Genomic DNA, 21,037 nt, shown 5'->3' with positions numbered 1-21,037 from the left:
TGGCATCCCAGACCCTTTGCCCTCTTTAGATAGCCTTGTATCTGTCTCCAACAAAAAATCAGGCCCAGTGGACAATGATCAAGTTTCACAGATCCTTGTTCATGCCTTCCAGTATCTCATACAAAGACGACCTTCAGGAAATACTTCTTCAACAGAACTGAATTCAAAACACATAGAGAGAAGCTGCTCTGCAGGTCTGACCCTGGTTTGCTAGGGACACAAAATGGTGCTTTCTTCCTTTTTACACATCTTCTTGTGTTATCCTGCTTTGAATATTAAATCTTTTTTTTTTTAAGATTTTATTTATTCATGAGAGACACAGAGAGAGAGAGGCAGAGACAGAGGCAGAGAGAAGCAGGCTCCATGCAGGGAGCCCGACGTGACACTCGATCCCAGGTCTCCAAGATCACGCCCTAGGCCAAAGGCAGGCACCAACCCCTGAGCCACCCAGGAATCCCTGAATATTAAATCTTTAAAAAGAATTTTACTATTTTCCTTGCTATATACGATTTTGAGGATTCAACTGAAAATAATTCAGGGCAGCCCGGGTGGCTCAGTGGTTTAGCACCACCTTCAGCCCAGGGCGTGATCCTGGAGACCCGGGATCAAGTACCACGTCAGGCTCCCTGCGTAGAGCCTGCTTCTCCCTCTGCCTGTGTCTCTGCCTCTCTCTCATGAATAAATAAAATCTTTAAAAAATAATAATAATAATAATTGAAAATAATTCACATAACCTAAAATTCACTTTTAAATGTATAGTTCAGTAGTTTTTAGTATATTCACAAAGTTGAGTGATCATTACCGTTATATAATTCCAGAACGCTCTCAGCACCCCAAAAATAAACTCTGTATCTCTTAGCCACTCCTCCACTGCCATTCCATCCCCAACCTCCACAACCACAAATCTACTTTCTGTCTCTGATAGATATGATTTTTAACAAAGCTAACAGTGCTCTTAACTGTAGTTTTAGTATACCTTAAAGCCAAATGTTACCTTAAAAAAAAAAAAACTTTCTCTTATTTTACGAGAATTCAATAGGAGAATATGATTTAACCCAATAAATTATCACGGTGTCATTTCAGGATACAAAATAAAAACTCTTGGGATCCCTGGGTGGCGCAGCGGTTTAGCGCCTGCCTTTAGCCCAGGGCGCGATCCTGGAGACCCGGGATCGAATCCCACGTCAGGCTCCCGGTGCCTGGGGCCTGCTTCTCCCTCTGCCTATGTCTCTGCCTCTCTCTCTCTCTCTCTGTGACTATCATAAATAAATAAAAATTTTAAAAAACATTAAAAAAAAAAACAAAATAAAAACTCTTAGCAGAAAAATCACCTTACCTGTTTAGTTCCTCTTTTGTCTTTATCTTATTGAGATATTTACCCAAGCAGCATAATATACACAAGGACAGTATTCATATTATGAGGACACACTTGGACGAGTTTTCAAAAACTGAATACACAAGTATAACCAGCACCCAAATCAAGAAACTGAACAGGACCTCCCTCATATTCCATTCATTCCTTCCTCCAAAGCATAAGCACTATCTTGACCTCTAACAGTACACATTACTTTTGCCTATTATTGTACTTTTATAGACAGAAGCAAATAGTATGCAATATAAAATCTTTACATTGAAATTCTATGTCTTGTGATACTCACCATAATCTTCTTGTACAAAGCCATAACATTATCATCATCAAATGGTAGAAAGCCACACATAAGTACATATAAGAGTATGCCCATACTCCAAACATCTGCCTGAGAGGGAGGGAGAGAGAAATAAATACATACATACATACATACATATTACAGAATCAACAGAATCATAGAATCTTCACAGAGCTGAAAAGAGTGCAGAGACCATCCAATTCAGCATGGTTATTATAAAGACAGGGAACCTAAACCCCAGAAAGGAAGACTTGCTGAAAGTCATCCAATCAATGACAGGTCACCCAGCTCAGTCTCCTAACTTTCGGTGCAGGGCACTCTCTTCTAGTGTTGGATTCTAACACTTAATAGAAAAGAATTCCCAGTTGGCTGGACTTCACTGGACGTGATAAGGAAGGAGATGAGCCCAGGTCTCTTGATTCTGAAAAACAATTCTGTAGTGTTATTGAGGGCTTATGACATGTGAGGATTAGATAAACACACATGAGGATGTCAAAACAAGTCTTAAAATTTACTTCTGATAACCTGCAAATGTGACTGAGCTGTGCTGTAAAGTCCTCTCTATGTAAAGAAACCTTAATAAAGTTCAACGATTGACTTCTCAAATATAGAGGCTAGAAATTAGCCTTCCAGCACAAACACCCCTACAAATCTCAAAATCCCAGAAAGGAGCTTAACCTTTATGTAAGATATCCATGTGTCCCATGAGTCCTAAGTACTAACTACTTATTCAAGCGGTATTTGGCCTTAGTCAATAATGATACCACTGTTGGCTGAGGACAAGTCACAGCTCCCACCCCTGCTTGAGCCTTAGGAAAATTTTAAGAGGTGAAAAGGGCAGCATTTTTTTTTTAAAGGCAGGAGGGGTTGGGCAGAGGAGAAAAACAGATTTACTGTTTTTCTCAAATTACTCAAGCAGCATCACATCTAGGTAGTACCTATACTAACTCTTAGTCCTGTCTACCAAATCACATCAAATTATTAAGAGGCCCCAAGTGAACTTTCAGGCAAACACCTGATTTTTTTCTTCCAAATTGCAGAAGGTCGAAAAGTAACCATTTATGCCTCAGAGATGTCAAATAATTAATCTATAAATGAAGCCCAAATAGCATGGCACTCCTGGCCAGGGTGTTAAATTCAAAGCAAAGAGGAAAGAGCGGGCTAGCATGGCCTCGTCAAATGTCATAAGAAGAGGTCAACAGAAAGATTATGTCTGAGGTTAAATAAAAAGATAAGAAAAAAAAAGTAATATCCCCACAGAAATCTACCAAAGACTACTAGAGAGAAAAAAGCAGAAAAAGTACTCCTCAGTTAACTCATCCAAGCACCTTCCCTTCACTATTTTGAATTGGATATGAGAATAAATTAATCAATTAAAATCATAAGCCGGGATCCCTGGGTGGTGCAGCGGTTTTGTGCCTGCCTTTGGCCCAGGGCGCGATCCTGGAGACCCAGGATCGAATCCCACATTGGGCTCCCGGTGCATGGAGCCTGCTTCTCCCTCTGCCTGTGTCTCTGCCTCTCTCTCTCTCTCTCTCTGTGACTATCATAAATAAAAAAAAATAAAATAAAATCATAAGCCAAAGTAAATGCAAGTAAATCTATAAGCAACCAATTGCCAAGCAAGAAAAAAAAAATAATCAGAGGGAGGAGGGGCTTGAACTATTTCCTGTGAGAAATCACTGAAGGAACTAGAGATATTTACCAGGGACATTCCTTAAAGCCTGCTCTGGATCATGAACAAAAGAATTACCTAAAGTACTTATTTTAGGATGATTTTCTTTTCCTCTCTTTTTTTTTTTTTTTAAAGCCCCACCTTAGAAAACAAAACCAAAATCTCTTAAGCACCCAGGATTGAACTCTAGCTCTTTTAACAAGTGCCTCAGACAATTCCTGGGACACCATCCTAAAAGGATGGAAAGTCAAACTAAAATGGACAAGAGGGACACCTATGTGGCTCAGTCAGTTAAGTGTCCAACTCTTGATTTTCAGCTCAGAATGATCTTAGGGTTGAGAGACTGAGCCCCACGTCAGTCTCTGCACTGGGCATGGAGGAGCCTGCTTGAAATTTTCTCTCTCTCTCTGCCCCTCCCCTCACTCACTTTCTCTCTCTCTCTCTCTAAAACAAAATTAAAGAGACAAGAAAACACCTTAAGATCCTACAGGAAAATCTCATATCCATTCAAACCAGGAGAGCCTCATAACCAGTCTCCTAGGAATCTTGTGAGCATTAGGCATAGGATTACCACTCCTCCTGGGAGACTGGATGGAACAGTGGAAAAAATACAGGTAATGGTGAGTGGAGAGATGGGTAAAATAGGTGAAGAGGCTTAAAGAGTACACTTATCATGATGAGGAGTAAGTAATGTACAGAACTGCTGTATCGCTATATTGCACACTGGAAACTAATGTGACACCATATGTTAACTATACTGTATTTAAAATTAAAAACTTTTTCAAAATGTAAAAAAAAAAAAAAAAAAGGGACACCTGAGTGGCTCAGTGGTTGAGCGTCCGCCTTCAGCTCAGGGTGTGATCCCAGCATCCTGGGATTGAGTCCCACATCGGGCTCACATAGGGAGTCTGCTTCTCCCTTAAAAAAAAAAAAAAAAAAAAAAAAATTTATTTATTTATTCATGAGAGACACAGAGAGAGAGGCAGAGACACAGGCAGAAGAAGAAGCAGGCTCACGCAGGGAGCCTAACACTGGACTCGATCCCGGGTCTCCAGGATCACACCCTGGGCTGAAGGCGGCGCGAAACCGCTGAGCCACCCGGGCTGCCCAAATAAAATCTTTTTTAAAAAATATCTAATAAAATGAGAGAGAGAGAGAGAGTAGGGGTACACAGTAAAACCTTAGTTCAAATTTTGACCTGTAGTTACCAGCTTTGTGACTCTGAGAAGACACTTAATTTCTGAACCTCAATTCAACATCTTTACCTTAATGAAATGAGTAATTCATTCCAAAGGATTTTTGTGTATTTAAAGATAGATTATTTTTGAGAGAGAGAGAGAGAGAAGTGACCTCACAGAATCAGGAAGGAGCAGAGTGGGAGGGAGAAGTAGAGGGAGAAACACTCTAAAGCAGACTCCACACTGTGTGGAGCCCAGACGCAGGGCTGGATCCCACTACCGAGAGATCACTACCTAAGTGAAAACCAAGAGTCGGAAGATGAACTGACTGTCCCAACACTCAGGTGCCCCAGGATTTTTGTGGACTTAAATGAAAATTATAAAATTATCTAGCTTAAGTGATGGGGGCACAGAGGGCTAGCTGAGGACAAAATGCAAGCTGATATCCCACAAATGACCCCCCCCCTCAGGGTGGGATATGTATGACATTCCTCAGGAAGCTTCCAGTTTTCTTAATGTTAATACCCTGCTAAAGGGAAAAACAATCTTTAACTTGACCATGGCAAGGCCTCCAGTATCTTGTAGGTCCTCCTTAACATATGAAAATCCTTTTGAAACCTCCCTTTTTCCTTAACTCCCCCACTCCCAAGTATATAATCAGTCAGTCCCGCACAAGCCCAGGGCAGCAGCTCTACCTGCCAAGGGTCCTGTCTCCGTGCTTTAATAAAACCACCATTTTGCACCAAAGACGTCTCAATTCTTTCTTGGTTGTCGGCTCTGGACCTCACCTATATTCCAAAACTTCATCATTAAGAAATCCTATACACTGTTGTAGGAATATAAAATGTTGCCACTGTGGAAAACAGTATGACAGGCCCTCAAAAAATTAGATCTAGAATTACCAGGGTGCCTGGGTGGCTCAGTTTCTTAAGCATCTGACTTCAGTTCAGATCATGATCTCAGAGTCCTGGATGGAGCCCTGTGACCAGCTCCCTGCTCAGAGGGAGTCTGCTTCTCCCTCCCCCTCTCCCTCTGCCCCTCCCCTCGCTTGTACTCTCTTTCTCAAATAAATAAATAAAATCTTAAAAAAATAAATAAGAATTTAAAAAATAAAAATACAATTACCATATGACCCAGCAATTCGACTTTGGGGTATAATATCTAAAACTACTGAAAGCAAGGACTCAAAGAAATCTCTGTTCCTATGAACAACATTCACAATAACGAAGGGGGGGGGGCATTTATTCATTCATTCGTTCATTCATTTGAGAGAGAGGGAAAGAGCGACTGAAAGAGCAGGAATGGTGGGGATGGGGGCAGAGAGGCAGAGGAAGAGGCAAGGAGCCTCTGAGCAAGGAGCCTACCGCAGGCTCGATCTGAGACTCTAGGATTACAACCCAAGCCAAAGGCAGACATTTAACCAAGCCACCCAGGCACCCCTAAAAATGAAAAAATTCTGACACATGCCACAATAGAGATAAGCCTTGAAGACATTATGCTAAGTGAAATTAGTCCCAAAAAGACAAATACTGTATGACTCCAACATATAAGGTACCTAGAGTAGTCAAGTTCATAAAAACTGTAAGTGGAAGGGTAGTTGCCAGCAGTGGGAGGAGGGAGGAATAGAGAGTAATTATTTAATGGATAGAGAGTTTCATTTTGCAAAATGAAAAGAGCTCTGGGGATTGTTTGCACAACAATATGAATGTGCCTAACATTACTGAACTGTACACTTAAAAAAAAAAAAAACTGTACACTTAAAAATGGTTAAGATAGGGGTGCCTGGGTGGCTCAGTCAGTTATGTGTCTGCCTTCAGGTCAGGTCATGATCTTGGGATCCTGGGATAGAGCCCTGCATCGAGCTCCCTGCTCAGTGGGGAGCCTGCTTCTCCTTCCCCTTCTGCTGCTCCCCCTGCTTATGCTCTTGCTCTCTGTCAAATAAATAAATAAAATCTTTTTTTAAAAATGGTTTGGTTTAAAAAAAAAATGGTAAATCTTACATTATATGTATTTTTACCACAATTGAAAAGGACCTAGTATGACTCCAGAACTACGTTAAATGCTCAGTAGAAGTTTGTTCCTTTTCCTACAACTAACTGAGAAGGCCTCAACATTACCTTTGTGCTATATCTGCCAAAAATGCATAACCTAAATCTAATCATAGGCATCATACAAATTCAAATTGAGGGACTTTCTACAAAATAAGAGGTTACCTCAAAAATGTCAAGGTCAGGGCACCTGAGTGGCTCAGTGGCCAAGCATCTGCCTTTGGCTCAGGTCTGCCTTTGGCTCAGGTCAAGATCCCAGGGTCCTCGGGTCCTGGGATCGAGTCCCACATTGGGCTCCCCACAAAGGGGCCTGCTTTTCCCTCTGCCTATGTCTCTGCCTCTCTGTGTCCCTCGTAAATAAACAAATAAAATCTTTACCAATAAAAAAATGTCAAGGTCAAAGAAGATAAAGGAAGGTTAAGGAATTCTTCTAGATTAAAGAAGACCATTTAGACGACAACTAAATGCAATACATGATCCTGAACTGAATGCTGGACTGGAGGGAAAATACAACTAAGAACATTAGTAATATGATTATCAGCATGGGAATATGAATTATGGATTAAATAAGTTGTATCGATGTTAAACTCCCTGATTTTGAAAACTAAAGTATGGGCATAAAAGAGAAGGTCCTTGTTTTACAAAATATACATAGTATTTAATGATAAAGGGATATGATGTCTAAAACTTACTCTTGATTGGTTCAAAAAAAGAATATGCACATATACAGAGAATGAGCAAGCAATTATAAGAAAAAATGTAAACAATTATGAATATGACTAAATGTATACAGAAGTTCCTCATTCCATATTTTCAACTATTCTATAAGTTCTATATCTAAATAGACACCAGAAAGAAGTCAGTTCCCATCTTCTCTTGTTATAAATTAAGTAAATGGGCGTATCTCAAAGTTTCTCTAACATAACACTAGCTCCAAAAGATGCTCCACATAAAAGGTGGACTCTGTAGGCAAGGCAAATCAAGACCAGCTGCTCTCTGTGATGCTCCTCTCTCAAAGGACAACACTGTACAAGAATATATTAAAGATGTGGAGATGTCCTGAACTAAAGAAAACTGTTTAATCCAGCATTTCCTGACCTTTTGATAACTAAACCTTGTTTGCCTTAGGATAGTAGTATCAGCAAAATTAGTACTCCGGAGAATGGAAAGCACTGACTAGCTTGTAGTAGCTAACAGTAAGTAAAACAAGCAATTCCAGGCCTTCTGAGCCTGGGCCTCTGACACAGGACTGCTAGCCTCACATAGTTAGTTGGCTATGAACAAAGTACAAGTTTTCTCAGAGCTAACCAGTATCTCTAAAAACTGAGCCTACAACTCTGACTTTGCACTCTACCTGGCAGGACTAACCACCTTATGCTATGGTACTGTTTAACACAAAAGCAACCAACACAAGGACACCAGAAGAGTATCCTTGCTTTATAAGTATTCTATGTATTATTACATTTATTGTAAGTTATTCATCTCATGCATTACTTTATATCTTACTCCCCTAATAGACTGAACTCTTTGATAAACAAGATCATTTCTTGCCTTATTGTAATATCCCCAATGCACAATGCCTGACTCACTACAGGTCACCAATAAATATATATTGATTATATACTGAATTAATCAATGAATGATTACCTCTGATCCCAGATAGGATTTGCCTTGTATTAATTCAGGTGCTGCATAAGCAAGACTCCCACAGCACGTCTGCAGATGGTAGTCCTTGTTACCCTGCCAATAAGAAAGAACAAAAGACTTATTAATTACAGCCCTTAAGAAATTAAAACCTTGGGATGCCTGGGTGGCTCAGTGGTTGAGCATCTGCCTTCAGCTCAGGCCATGATCCTGGAGTCCCAGGATTAAGTCTCACATCAGGCTCCCTGCATGGAGGCTGCTTCTCCTGCCTCTGCCTATGTCTCTGCCTCTGTGTGTGTGTGTCTCTTGTGACTAAATAAATAAAATCTTTTTTTTAATAAATAAAATCTTTTAAAAAAATTAAAACTTTGATAAACATTCTTTCAGCACAAGCAAAAAGAAGCTAGACAAAGAATTAGCCCAAATAATAAAAGACTCTGCAGCCAACCCAATACCCTGGCTATATGCATGCATGCACATGCAGTTCCCTCTTCTCTGGATTTCCAATACCACTACAACCTGGCATGAACAAAATCCTTTGCTCCTTAGCTTAGTCAAGTCAGGCTCATACTTTCCTAGACATCCATTCACACAATAATCAGCTTAGCAGGCATCCAAGCACCCATGTCTTCCCACCCCCAAGTACTCAAAGAAAAAGCAGTATTTCTTTCCTAGACCCTATCTCTAATACCAAATCTTTACAAATTCAGAAGCTTCTCTTTCCTTAGAAAGGAGTCTGCTGCATAGAACAGAGCCTCAGGAGTCAGTTTTCTAGACCCTGCTATAACACAAATCACAGCCTGAACTTCCAGACCTGTGAAAATGAGGAATCTGTTCAACATCCTCTGCTCTCCCACAGACATATTGAGACATAATGAAAATGATACAACTTCCCAGCACTTGTATAGTCTTACAACTTGCAAACGACTTGGGAAATTGTGAAAATTCATTTACAACTGCAACCACATGCCCAGAAGTGAACTCCTCAGCAGAAAGCGGAGGCAATCTTCTCCCAGCCAACCCTGCTTTTTTTAGATGGTGTCTGTGTGGGTCGAATCTGTGGCAGTCATAAATAAAAGCTAATGGAGTCTGTCACAAACCTTCTCCACTGCCTCCTGTGGAGAACATGACTTAAACCAGTTTATCTGCTTAAAGTATGTTTTATCTTTATATGGCTGCCGATCAAAAAAAATGCCTTATAGCATTTGGCTCCCAGACACAAGGATCCATTGACAATCTCTGAAGAGCCAAGGGAAGGGGAGGAAAATCAGATAGAATCAAACATTCCGCTAAAGGGGCAAAATCTGCTTCCCTTTGCATTTAGCTAATTTTGATTGGGGCAGGAAATAATCCTGGGACTACAAAGGGTTGAGACAGGTCTGCAATTTCAACATTCTTAATGAGTGTAGACAGCTCATTTTAGAGACTGTGAGTGCCATCATTAGAGAACTCAGGAGGAAGCCTCCAACAGGCAGCCACACAGGAGCTCTGCAGACAGCGCAGCTGGAAAGTTCAAAGTCACCTCAAGGTATGCTGGAGAACACCAGTACTTAAAACTATGGAGTACAAATTAAGGAAATATGTAACAGTATAAATTTAAAAGTGTATATGGACTTCTTCCTTCTTCTTTTATAAGGAAAGGGGATTGTCTCTCAAAATGTAACTGCTAGTTATATAACCATTTGGATAAACAAAGAAAGATTTGTACTAAATTCCCAAAACTCTATTTAAATGAACAAAAGCATCATCTAGTGGCAACATACTCAAACTGCAAACACATGATCAATTCAGCATTCATGTTGTTAATGACCTCACGTCACCTCAGCACTGCAAATTCTCTCACAGCACACCCATGGGGTCATCAGCAGGACCAACCCTGGACCTAGAGCAGTGGTTCTCAATCTTGGCTACATATTAGAACCATCCAGAGAACTTCTAGAAGGGATGAAATTTAACACTCTTAATGGATGCACCCAGGCTCAGTAAAAGCTGTCATTACAAGATAACATACTAAGAGGTGCATTTACAAAGGAAATAAATGCATTTTGATTTCTCCACTTACCTTGGGTTTTGCACAGAGACCAAAGTCAATCAGCTTTAATTTATGATATTCATCAAACAACAAATTTTCCTGGGAAACAAAGATATTTTCATTAACTGTGTATTGATTTCCTTATATCACATCCTACCTCTAGCCATTTCCAAAAACAATTTCTAAATAAGTAAGATTTTTTTTCACATATAAGACATTTATTTCCAGAGTATTTCCCATAGTAAGCTTTTAAATATAGAAAGTAAATGTAGGTATTCAGTAGGAACTTATTCAAAGATTGACAGATTTTGGAGGAAGAAACACTTTATATACTATACAGTATATATATTCGGGACAAAAGCAAACATTATACAAAGTATAAAAAAACAAAAGGATGCAAACACAATATATTTTGGTTGGAATTTCAGAGATTTTTTTTCCTTCTCTTTTCTTTTTATTTCAAGAGTTATAAATACTTTTGAAGCAGCATATATTTTTGCACTGTGATTTTTTTGTTGTACAGTTAATGAACTTGAGAATCTGGATGACTGGGATCATCTATTCAGCCTTCCCATTCTTTTGTTTCTTTTTTTGATGAATAAAGACTTTCCCAGAATTTGGTCAATAAGGTTATAGACTTGAGCTTTGCATCACACGTTCACAACAAAACAAGCTTGCCATCTTAGATTCTCAACAGAACCTGGAGTATAACAGAACTGGGGTTGGCTGATGACAACAGAGCTATCTAGCTTTTCAACAAGAAAGTTACAAATATTTTGCATTTTTCTAAATTCAGTAAATGTACTGCAGAGCTCTGCTTCCACATGATAAGCATTTTCCACTCTCCTAAAACCCTTTGTCACAGGTACATTTTCTGTCTGCAGACACTGCTGCTGGAGGTTCTGTGTGATGTAGTCCAGGTAGCAGCAAAACCAATAAAGATTTAAGATTGTTTATATTAAACAGCCTGGGAACAATAGAATGAAAATAATTTAAAAAGAATGAAATGACAAGAAGTATAGAAGGGGAAAGAGGAGGAATGTTGATAAATATCCTGCTTCCCCTCAAGACACTTTAGCATAAACCATTTTCTCCTTGGTGCTCTGAAGTTCAACTACAAGCAAACACAATGTGTGCCAAATCAAAAGAATGAACTGAAATAAAAGGGCTGGGCATAAACAGGGGGAAGAGGATAGTAACATTGCCATATTTTGTCAATCAATTCTAGCTCCCTGACTCTAATATCAAGTAACATAAAATCTATGTTCACCATCATACATAGTAGTCAGAGCCTACAAATGTAGGAGTATTCACATTTTTATTCTGTTCTTGAAAATTAGAGTCTGTTTATTCCATTGAATTGTTCCCTTCTGAAGCATAATGGAAATAAAATTAAAGGAAAATGAGGTCAGGAAGAGTACTGAAGGGAAAGTATTTAATGACAATACTCTCAAAGAAAATACTCGAAACTCTTCTTTCCAAGAGATAAAATCCTGAGGTTTATATTCCCCAGCTGATTACAAAGATATTCATAATGCTGTGCATAACTGACAAATACACAGAATGCCAATAATCAAGTACATCCAAAAAAGCCTACTTCAGTCAAAAGAAAAAAGGGGGAAAAAAGTGATCCATTATGAGTGAAACAAAAAAAGAAGGCAAGCTAGATCATAAACAAAAAGAACACTTGGAAAACCAGTAATTACTGGTAAATGGTGTTGAACTCTCAGGAGAGTATCTGTAACAGTCACTTACTGGTTTGAGGTCCCTATGAGCATAGCCCTGGCTGTGTACGTAAGCAACAGCAGAAAGTATCTGACGAAAGACAACTCGAGTCTCCTCCTCGGACAGGCGATCCTGGGAAATTATGTAGTCAAAGAGCTCTCCTCCAGGGCAGTACTTCAGTATCAACAAAGACACAGATATTGTTACTACCTAGGAAAATCACTTCAGAGGAATTAAAACAGAAAATTATACTTAACTCAGCAATAATATTAATTCAACTAAAAGCCAAAGGGAAACCAGGGAAATATACTCTAAGGATCAAACAAATCAACAATTACTGCAGGAAAGAGAATAGCTCTTTTTTTTTTTTTTTTTTTTTTGAGAACAATAGCTCTTGGTCTCAAGCAGTTTTATGACCAGTAAGTAGTAGTAAAACCAACTAACACTGTGATTTTTTTTTTAAAAGATTTATTTATTCCAGAAAGAGTGAGAGCACGAGAGGAGGGGTGGGGGGGCAGAGAGAGAGGGAGAGAGAATCTCTAGCAGACTCCCCACTGAGTGCAGATCATGACTTGAACTAAAATCAAGAGTCAGATATCCAATCAACTGAGCCACCCAGAAACCCCAAAACCCATTCTTTTCTTAATGCATTCATATTTAATGTAATTCCCTAAAATGACAAACAAAAAAACCTAGTAGTATTTTCTTAAAAATTTTTTTAAGGATTTGGGGATCCCTAGGTGGCTCAGCGGTTTAGCGCCTGCCTTCAGCCCAGGGCATGATCCTGGAGTCCCGGGATCGAGTCCCACATCGGGCTCCCTGCATGGAGCCTGCTTCTCCCTCTGCCTGTGTCTCTGCCTCTCTCTCTCCGTCTCTCATGAATAAATAAAATCTTAAAAAAAAAAAAAAAATGTTTAAATAAATAAATAAATAAATAATTTTTTAAGGAATTTATTTTTAAGTGATCTCTACACCTGATTGGGACTCGAACTCACAACCCTGAGATAAGAGTCATACACTACCAATAGAGGCAGCCAGGCAGCCCCCAGCAGCAATTATTGCTTTTCTACCCTGGAGACCACAAATTCTTCAGTCTGTACCTTAAGGAGCCCAGTTCTACAGAGGTTCCTAAGAAGCTGCAGGAGAATAGGACCAGAATATATAAGGCTTTCCATTCCTTTTTCTCAAGAGTGCCTGCGCTTTTCTGTAGACTGGGGTTTTCATTCAATATTCCATTTCACCTTAGCAATATCAGTTATTTTTTAAAGATCTTATTTATTTATTCATGAGACACACAGAGAGAGGCAGAGACATAGGTAGAGGGAAAAGCAGGCTCCCTGCGGGGAGCCCAATGTGGGACTCGATCCTGGGATCCCAGGATCACAACCTGAGCTGAAGGCAGATGCTCAACCACTGAGCCACCCAGGTTTCCCAGCAACATCAATTCAAATCACAGATAACTATAGCCTTTGACCTCATAGTTCCACACTTAGAAAACATTCCTATAGATATACCCTAACGTCAAAAAAAATACACTTTCAAGATCATTCACTGTAACAGTATTGTTTGTAACAACAAAGCCTGGAAACAACCCAAATATGCTCACACTATTTAAATTTCATTATAAAATAGAATTCTAGGGGCTCCTGGGTGGCTCAGTCAGTTAAATATCTGCCTTTGGTTCAAGTCATGATCCCGGGGTCCTAGGATGCAGCCCCGCATGCGGCGCCTTTCTCAATGGGGAGTCTGTTTCTCCCTCTCCCTCTGACCCTCCCACCTGCTTGTATTCTTACTCCCACACTCTCTCTCAAATGAATAAATTAAAGAATCTTCAAAAAAATGTTTTTAAGGGCAGCCTGGGTGGCTCAGCAGTTTAGCACCGCCTTCAGCCCAGGGTGTGATCCTGGAGACCCGTGATCGAGTCCCATTTCGGGCTCCCTGCATGGAGCCTGCCTCTCCCTCTGCCTGTATCTGTGCCTCTCTCTCTCTGTGTGTCTCTCATGAATAAATAAATAAAATCTTTAAAAAATGTTTTTTTAAATACAATAAAATAAAATAGAATAAAATTCTACACAGCCACTTAAAAAAAAAAAAAAGGAAGAGCTCTTCACAAACTGATATAAAACAAACTCCAGTGGTGCTTGGGTGGTTCAGTCAGTTAAGCCTCGGACTCCTGGGGCACCTGGGTGGCTCAGTGGTTGAGCGTCTGCCTTTGGCTCAGGTCGTGATCCCAGAGTCCTGAGATTGAGTCCCGCATCAGGCTCCCCTCAGGGACCCTGCTTCTCCCTCTGCCTATGTCTCTGCCTCTGTTTCTCATGAATAAATAAATAAAATCTTCAAAAAAAAAAAAAAGGCATCGGACTCTTGATTTCAGCTCAGGTCATGATCTCAGGGTCCTGGCTCTGAGCCCCAAATCAGGCTCCTTGCTCAGCGGAGGTCTGCTTCTCCCTCTATGCTCACGCTCTCTCTTGCTCACTCTCTCTCAAGTAAATAAATAAAATCTTTAAGAAAAAATAAAGTGTCATTCACCTAAAAAAAATTTTTTTTTAATGTCATATGCTTAAAATGTGTGGGAGGGCATGGCAGAGTGGCTGGGTGGCTCAGTCAGTTAAGCGTCTGCCTTCAGCTCAGAACATGAGCCAGGGTCCTGGGATTGAGCCCCACATCAGGCTCCCTATTCGGTGGAGAGTCCGTTTCTCCCTTTTTCTCTCCCTCTGCTTCTCCCCCTGCTTGCTCTCTTTCAAATAAATAAATTTTTTAAAATGTTAAAAAATAAATAAATAAAACAATCTCCAGTATTAAGTGAAAATAGCAAGGGATAAAACAGTATACACTGATGTACTGACTTGTATGCTGAACAAAAGACACCAAACACAAAAATCTTCATAGGTAACATTAATCTAGTGACAAAAAATGAAACCATTAATCACTGAAAAGAGTAGTGGGCAGGTGGGATTATAGGGATTAACTTCAAAGGGTCAGGAAGGGGCGCCTGGGTGGCTCAGTGGTTGAGCATCTGCCTTTGGCTCAGGGCGTGATCCTAGAGTCCCAGGATTGAGTCCCACATCAGGCTCCCTGCATGGAGCCTGCTTCTTTCTCTGCCTATGTCTCTGCCTCTCTCTGTGTCTCTGATGAATAACTAAATAAAATCTTTTTTTTTTAATAAATAAAGTTCTACTTATTTAAATAATCTCTACACCCCGTGGAGGGCTTGAACTCACAACCTTAAGATCGAGAGTCACGTGGTATAATGAGTAAGCCAGCCAGATGCCTCAATAGTTAATTTTTAAAAATGCTATCCAGTAAGATTTACACAAAGAAAAGAGCCTATTTTATATTCTCAAATAAAGAAATGCAAAACAAAGTGAAATAAAAACATTAAAAACCTCTATGAATGTACATAAATGGTCTCCAAGCTAAAATATTAAGTGCCAGGGGAAAAAAGGTACAGAACATTATAGTAGGTGACCATTTGTGTGACAGAAACTAATATGTCACATGCATATTTATATATATTTATACATAAATATATGCAAACATATGTATACACACACAAGCATATAAGATATATGCAGGGGGATCCCTGGGTGGTGCAGTGGTTTGGCGCCTGCCTTTGGCCCAGGGCGCGATCCTGGAGATCCGGGATCGAATCCCACGTCAGGCTCCCGGTGCATGGAGCCTGCTTCTCCCTCTGCCTGTGTCTCTGCCTCTCTCTCTCTCTCACTGTGTGCCTATCATGAATAAATAAAAATTAAAAAAAAAAAAAAAGATATATGCAGGGATTTAAGTACAATTGACCCTTGAACACATGGGTTAAGAGTGCCAACCACCCTGACAGTTGAAAATCTGCATATAATGTTTTTTTTATCTTAATTCCAATATAGTTAGCATAGTGTTTTATTAGTTTCAGGTGTACAATATAACGATTCAATAATTCAATACATCACTCGGTGCCCATCAGGACAAGTATACTTTTTTTTTTTTTTTTTAAGATTTTATTTGGGGATCCCTGGATTTCTCAGTGGTTTAGAGCCTGCCTTTGGCCCAGGGCATGATCCTGGAGTCCTGGGATCAAGTCCCGCATCAGGCTCCCTGCATGGAACCTGTTTCTCCTTCTATCTGTGTCTACCTCTCTCTCGGTGTCTCTGATGAATAAATAAATTAAATATTTTCAAAAAATTGGTCTTGGATAAAAATCATCTTATTTATTCATGAGAAACTGAGAGAGAGAGAGAGAGAGAGAGAGACAAGGCAGAGGGAGAAGTAGGCTCCATGCAAGGATCCTGATGTGGGACTTGATCAGAGGACTCCGGGATCACCCTGAGCCAAAGGCAGATGCTCAACCCCTGAGCCACCCAGGCATCCCAGGAAAAGTATACTCTTAAACTCCTTTGCCTATTCCACCCATCCCCTCACCTACCTCCCTTCTGGTAACCATCAGTTTGTTCTCCATAGTTAAGAGTGTTTTTGGTTTGTCTCATTTTCTGTTCATTTGTCTCTTAAATTCCACATATGAGTGAAATCATATGGTATTTGTCTTTCTCTGACTTACTTCACTTAGCATACTACTCTCTAACTCCATCTATGTTGTAGCAAATGACAAGATTTCATTATATTTTATGGCTGAGTAATATTCCTCTGTGTGTGTGTATGTGTGTGTGTCTTCTTTATCCAATCATTTATCATCTTTAAAAAAAAAAAAAAAGGGGGGGGATCCCTGGGTGGCACAGCGGTTTGGTGCCTGCCTTTGGCCCAGGGCGCGATCCTGGAGACCCCGGATCGAATCCCACATCGGGCTCCCTGCATGGAGCCTGCTTCTCCCTCTGCCTGTGTCTCTGCCTCTCTCTCTCTCTCTCTCTCTCTCTCTCTGTGACTATCATGAATAAATAAATAAAATCTTTAAAAAAAAAAATCATTTATCAATGCTGCTACCATAATTTGGCTATTATAATTAATGTTGCAATAAACATTGGAGTACATATATCTTTTCAAATTAGTGTTTTCATATTCTTTGGGTAATCAGTAGTGGAATTACTGATCATATGGTAATTCTATTTTTAATTTTTTGAAATCTGCATATAACTTTTGACCCTCCCCTAAGTTTAACTATAAACAGCCTACTGTTGACCAAAAGCCTTACCAATAACATAAACTGTCAATTAACACATCTTTTGTGTGTTTTGTGTATTATATACTGTATTCGTACAATAAAGTAAGCTAGAAAAAAAGAAAATCATAAGAAAAAGAAAATATAGGGATCCCTGGGTGGCGCAGCGGTTTGGCACCTGCCTTTGGCCCAGGGCGCGATCCTGGAGACCCCGGATCGAATCCCACATCAGGCTCCCGGTGCATGGAGCCTGCTTCTCCCTCTGCCTATGTCTCTGCCTCTCTCTCTCTCTCTCTGTGACTATCATAAATAAATAAAAATTAAAAAAAAAAATTAAAAAAAAAAAGAAAATATAGGGGCGCCTGAGTGGCTCAGTTGGCTGGGCATCTACCTTCTACTCAGGTCATGATCCCAGAATCCCAGGATCAGGCCCTCACATTAGACTCCCTTCTCAGCAGAGAGCCTGCTTCTCCCTCTCCCCCTGCTCCTGCTTGCTCTCACTCACTCTTTCATCACTCTCAAATAAATAAAATCTTTCAAGAAAATACATTTACAGTACTGCACTGCAAAAAAATCTGTGGGAGGGCGCCTGGGTGGCTCAGTGGTTGAGTGTCTGCCTTTGGCTCAGATCATGATCCCAGGACCAAGTCCAGCATCAGGTTCCCTGTAGGAAGCCTGCTTCTCTCCCTCTGCCTATGTCTCTGTTTCTCTGTGTCTCGAATGAATGAATGAATGAATGAATATAGATAGATGAATGAATGAATGAATGAATGAATGAATGAATGAATAAATAAATAAATAAATAAATAAATAAATAAATAAATAAATTGATTAATTAATTTTTTTTTTTTTTTTTAGGAATCTGTGGGGGCTCCTGGGTGGCTCAGTCAGTGAAGCATCCCACTCTGGATTTCAGCTCAGGTCATGCTGGGTGTGGAGCCTGCTTAAGAATCTTCCTCTCCCTCTGCCTCTCCATGCCCCACCCCACCCTTTGAAGGAAGGAAGCAAGGAAGCAAGGAAGGAAGGAAGGAAGGGAAAGAAGGAATTTGTGTATAAATGGGCCCATGCAGTTCAAACCCATGTTGTTCAGGATTAACCGTACATGGAAAATCTATAAGAAACACAAGAAAAGTGACTGAGTCAGAGGAAAGGGAACTGGAGGACTGGGATATGGAAGAGAGAGTTTTCCTTTTATTATATATTCCTGGGGTGCCTAGGTGGCTCAGTTGGTTAAGCATCTGACTTTGACTCAGGTCAAGATCTCAGGGTCCTGGGATTATTCAACTAAGCCATGCAGGCACCCCAACATTACAAATTTTTAAATGTGCTTTCGAAACAGAGCTAATCTTTTTTTTTTAATTTTTATTTATTTATGATAGTCAGAGAGAGAGAGAGGCAGAGACATAGGCAGAGGGAGAAGCAGGCTCTATGCACCGGGAGCCCGACGTGGGATTCGATCCCGGGTCTCCAGGATCACGCCCTGGGCCAAAGGCAGGCGCTAAACCGCTGTGCCACCCAGGGATCCCTCGAAACAGAGCTAATCTATAAAAATGATATACAGTTACAAATTAACTGGCTGAGACTAAAGAAAATGAAACAAGAGATGAATGATGGAAGTTCTAAAGACTTTACATTTTGGGCCAAAAAGGACAGCTAAAATTTGAAAGGTCTGATTCATTTAACACATGTATTGAAGAAGACTACCTATGGACTGTGAGTTGAACTGTGTCCCCCAAAAAGATATGTGTAAGACCTAACATCTGGTACCAATGAACATAACCTTATTTAGATCTTCGTATATGTGGGATGCCTGGGTGGCTGAGCGGTTGAGTGTCTGCCTTTGGCTCAGGGCGTGATACTGAAGAACCAGGATCGAGTCTCCCATTGGTCTCCCTGCATGGAGCCTGCTTCTGTCTGTGTCTCTGCCTGTGTGTGTGTGTGTATCTCATGAATAAGAGAAATAAAAGAAAATCTTTTAAAAAATGATCTTTGTAGATGTAATCAAGTCCAGATGAAGTTGTACTGGATCAGAGTGGACCCTAATTCAAGACTATGATATTACATGAAGATGGAAATTTGGACAAAGACACAGACACACAGATAAGAATATGTCATTTAGGGCAGCCCAGGTGGCTTAGCGGTTTAGTGCCACCATCAGCCCGGGCTGTGATCCTGGAGACCTGGGATTGAGTCCCACATCAGGTTCCCTACGTGGAGCCTGTTTCTCCCTCTGCCTCTGTCTCTACCTCTCTCTCTCTCTCTCTCTATCTCAAATAAATAAATAAATAAATAAATAAATAAATCAGTCAGTCAGTCAGTCATTGAGAGACAGAGATAGAGACGGGAGTGCTACAAGCTAAGGAATGAGAGACTATCAATAACTGTCAGAAACTAGGTAGGAAGCACGGAACAGAGTCTCCAGAAGAAACCAACTTTACCCACACCTTGATTTCAGACTTCTAGCTTCCAGAAGTGAGATAATAAATTTTTCTGTTGTTTAAAAAAAAAAAAAAATTTTCTGTTGTTTTAAACCACCAAGTTTAAAAAAATAAATAAATAAACCACCAAGTTTGTGGTAGTTTGTTCTGGCAGCTCTAGACTAATATGCCATATAAAACTGGAGTGGATCCTTCCCTCTAGGAACAAATTCTAACATTCTGTTCATTAATCCTAATCCCATTAGGAGTGTCTTAAAGGGATGCCTGAGTGGCTCAGTGGTTGAACATCTGCCTTTGGCTCAGGGTGTGATCCCAGGGGTCTCGGGATCAAGTCCCACATCGAGCTTCCTGTGGGGAGCTGCTTCTCCCTCTGCCTATGTCTTAGCTTCTCTCTATGTCTCTCATGAATAAATAGATGAAATCTTAAAAAAAAAAAAAAAGTGTCTTAGAAAGCGTGCGTTTACAATGAATTTCCAACTTACATATGTCTACTCAATCTAAATTATTATAGACAGAACTCAAACACATAAGCCACTTAATATTTATTATAATCTTTCAAGTGAAACACACTTTTCACTTAACTATTGATAGAGTATACAGAAATGGTCTGAATATTTGATTTCCCCCAAAATTGATATGGCGAAATCCTAACCCCCAAGATAATGGTACTAGGAGGTGGAGCCTTTGGGAAGTGTCTGGGATATGAGGGTGAAGCTCTCCTTAATAGAATTAATGCTCTTATAAATGAGATTCCAGGGATCCCTGGGTGGCGCAGCGGTTTGGCGCCTGCCTTTGACCCAGGGCGCGATCCTGGAGACCCAGGATCGAATCCCACGTCAGGCTCCCGGTGCATGGAACCTGCTTCTCCCTCTGTCTGTGTCTCTGCCTCTCTCTCTCTCTCTCACTGTGTGCCTATCATAAAAAAAAAAAAAAAAAGAAAAGAAAAGAAAAGAAAAGAAAAGAAATGAGATTCCAGAGAGATCCCTCGGCCCCTCTACCATGAAGGACACAGCAAGAAGGCACCAGCCATCAACCAGAAGGGTCCTCACTTGACCATGCCAGCGCCTTGATCTTGGAATCCCCAGCCTCCAGAACTGTGAAAAATAAACTTCTATTGCTCCTAGGCTCCGCAGCCTGTGATATTTGGTATAGCAGCCCAGTGGACTAAGACGGAGACCAAATACGTTTAGGTCTCTAGACCATACTACTAACCTCAAGAACCATGAATATTTTGTTGGCTGTCTCTAGCACGTGGTAGAGTTGACATATATGCTGATGTCGCAGGTTCTTCAAAGCCTCAATCTCCGTTTTGATCCGAGGCAAATCACTCTGTGACAAAACACATTACATGAACAATAAACCTATTTGGGAAGTGCACCAAGCATTGAGAGCAACAACTTTATTGCTGAGTAGCAAAAGCAACCAATGGCCTCAAAACAAACTGTTCAAAAGTACACAAGGATATAACAAAAATTATCTGTATGGATATTTAAAAAAAGCCTTGAAGGTTTTATGAAACCCTC

At 40.3% G+C, this 21,037-nt stretch overlaps 1 protein-coding gene and 1 pseudogene across 8 annotated transcripts in view; both read right to left on the bottom strand.

Annotated features, from left to right (window-relative positions):
• Positions 1-21,037, bottom strand: part of MELK (maternal embryonic leucine zipper kinase) — a 95,644-nt gene that overhangs the window by 65,035 nt on the left and 9,572 nt on the right. For 7 of the 8 annotated variants that reach the window (XM_077912549.1, XM_077912544.1, XM_077912543.1 and 4 more), the window contains 6 exons: positions 20,727-20,843; positions 20,564-20,608; positions 12,000-12,143; positions 10,275-10,343; positions 8,216-8,308; positions 1,659-1,757 (listed from right to left, as the gene is read on the bottom strand). In XM_077912549.1, coding sequence (XP_077768675.1) covers positions 1,659-1,757; positions 8,216-8,308; positions 10,275-10,343; positions 12,000-12,143; positions 20,564-20,608; positions 20,727-20,843 — 567 coding nt within the window. The remainder of the gene's footprint in view (positions 1-1,658; positions 1,758-8,215; positions 8,309-10,274; positions 10,344-11,999; positions 12,144-20,563; positions 20,609-20,726; positions 20,844-21,037) is intronic. The other variant, XM_077912546.1, reaches the window with a different exon arrangement.
• Positions 10,577-11,170, bottom strand: LOC144322796 (interleukin-1 receptor-associated kinase 1-binding protein 1 pseudogene; annotated as a pseudogene).

This window comes from Canis aureus, chromosome 10 (genome assembly GCF_053574225.1).
Source record: "Canis aureus isolate CA01 chromosome 10, VMU_Caureus_v.1.0, whole genome shotgun sequence".
NCBI lineage: Eukaryota > Metazoa > Chordata > Mammalia > Carnivora > Canidae > Canis > Canis aureus.
Note: the sequence above shows the minus strand (reverse complement) of the source record. Positions and strands in the feature narration are given on the sequence as shown.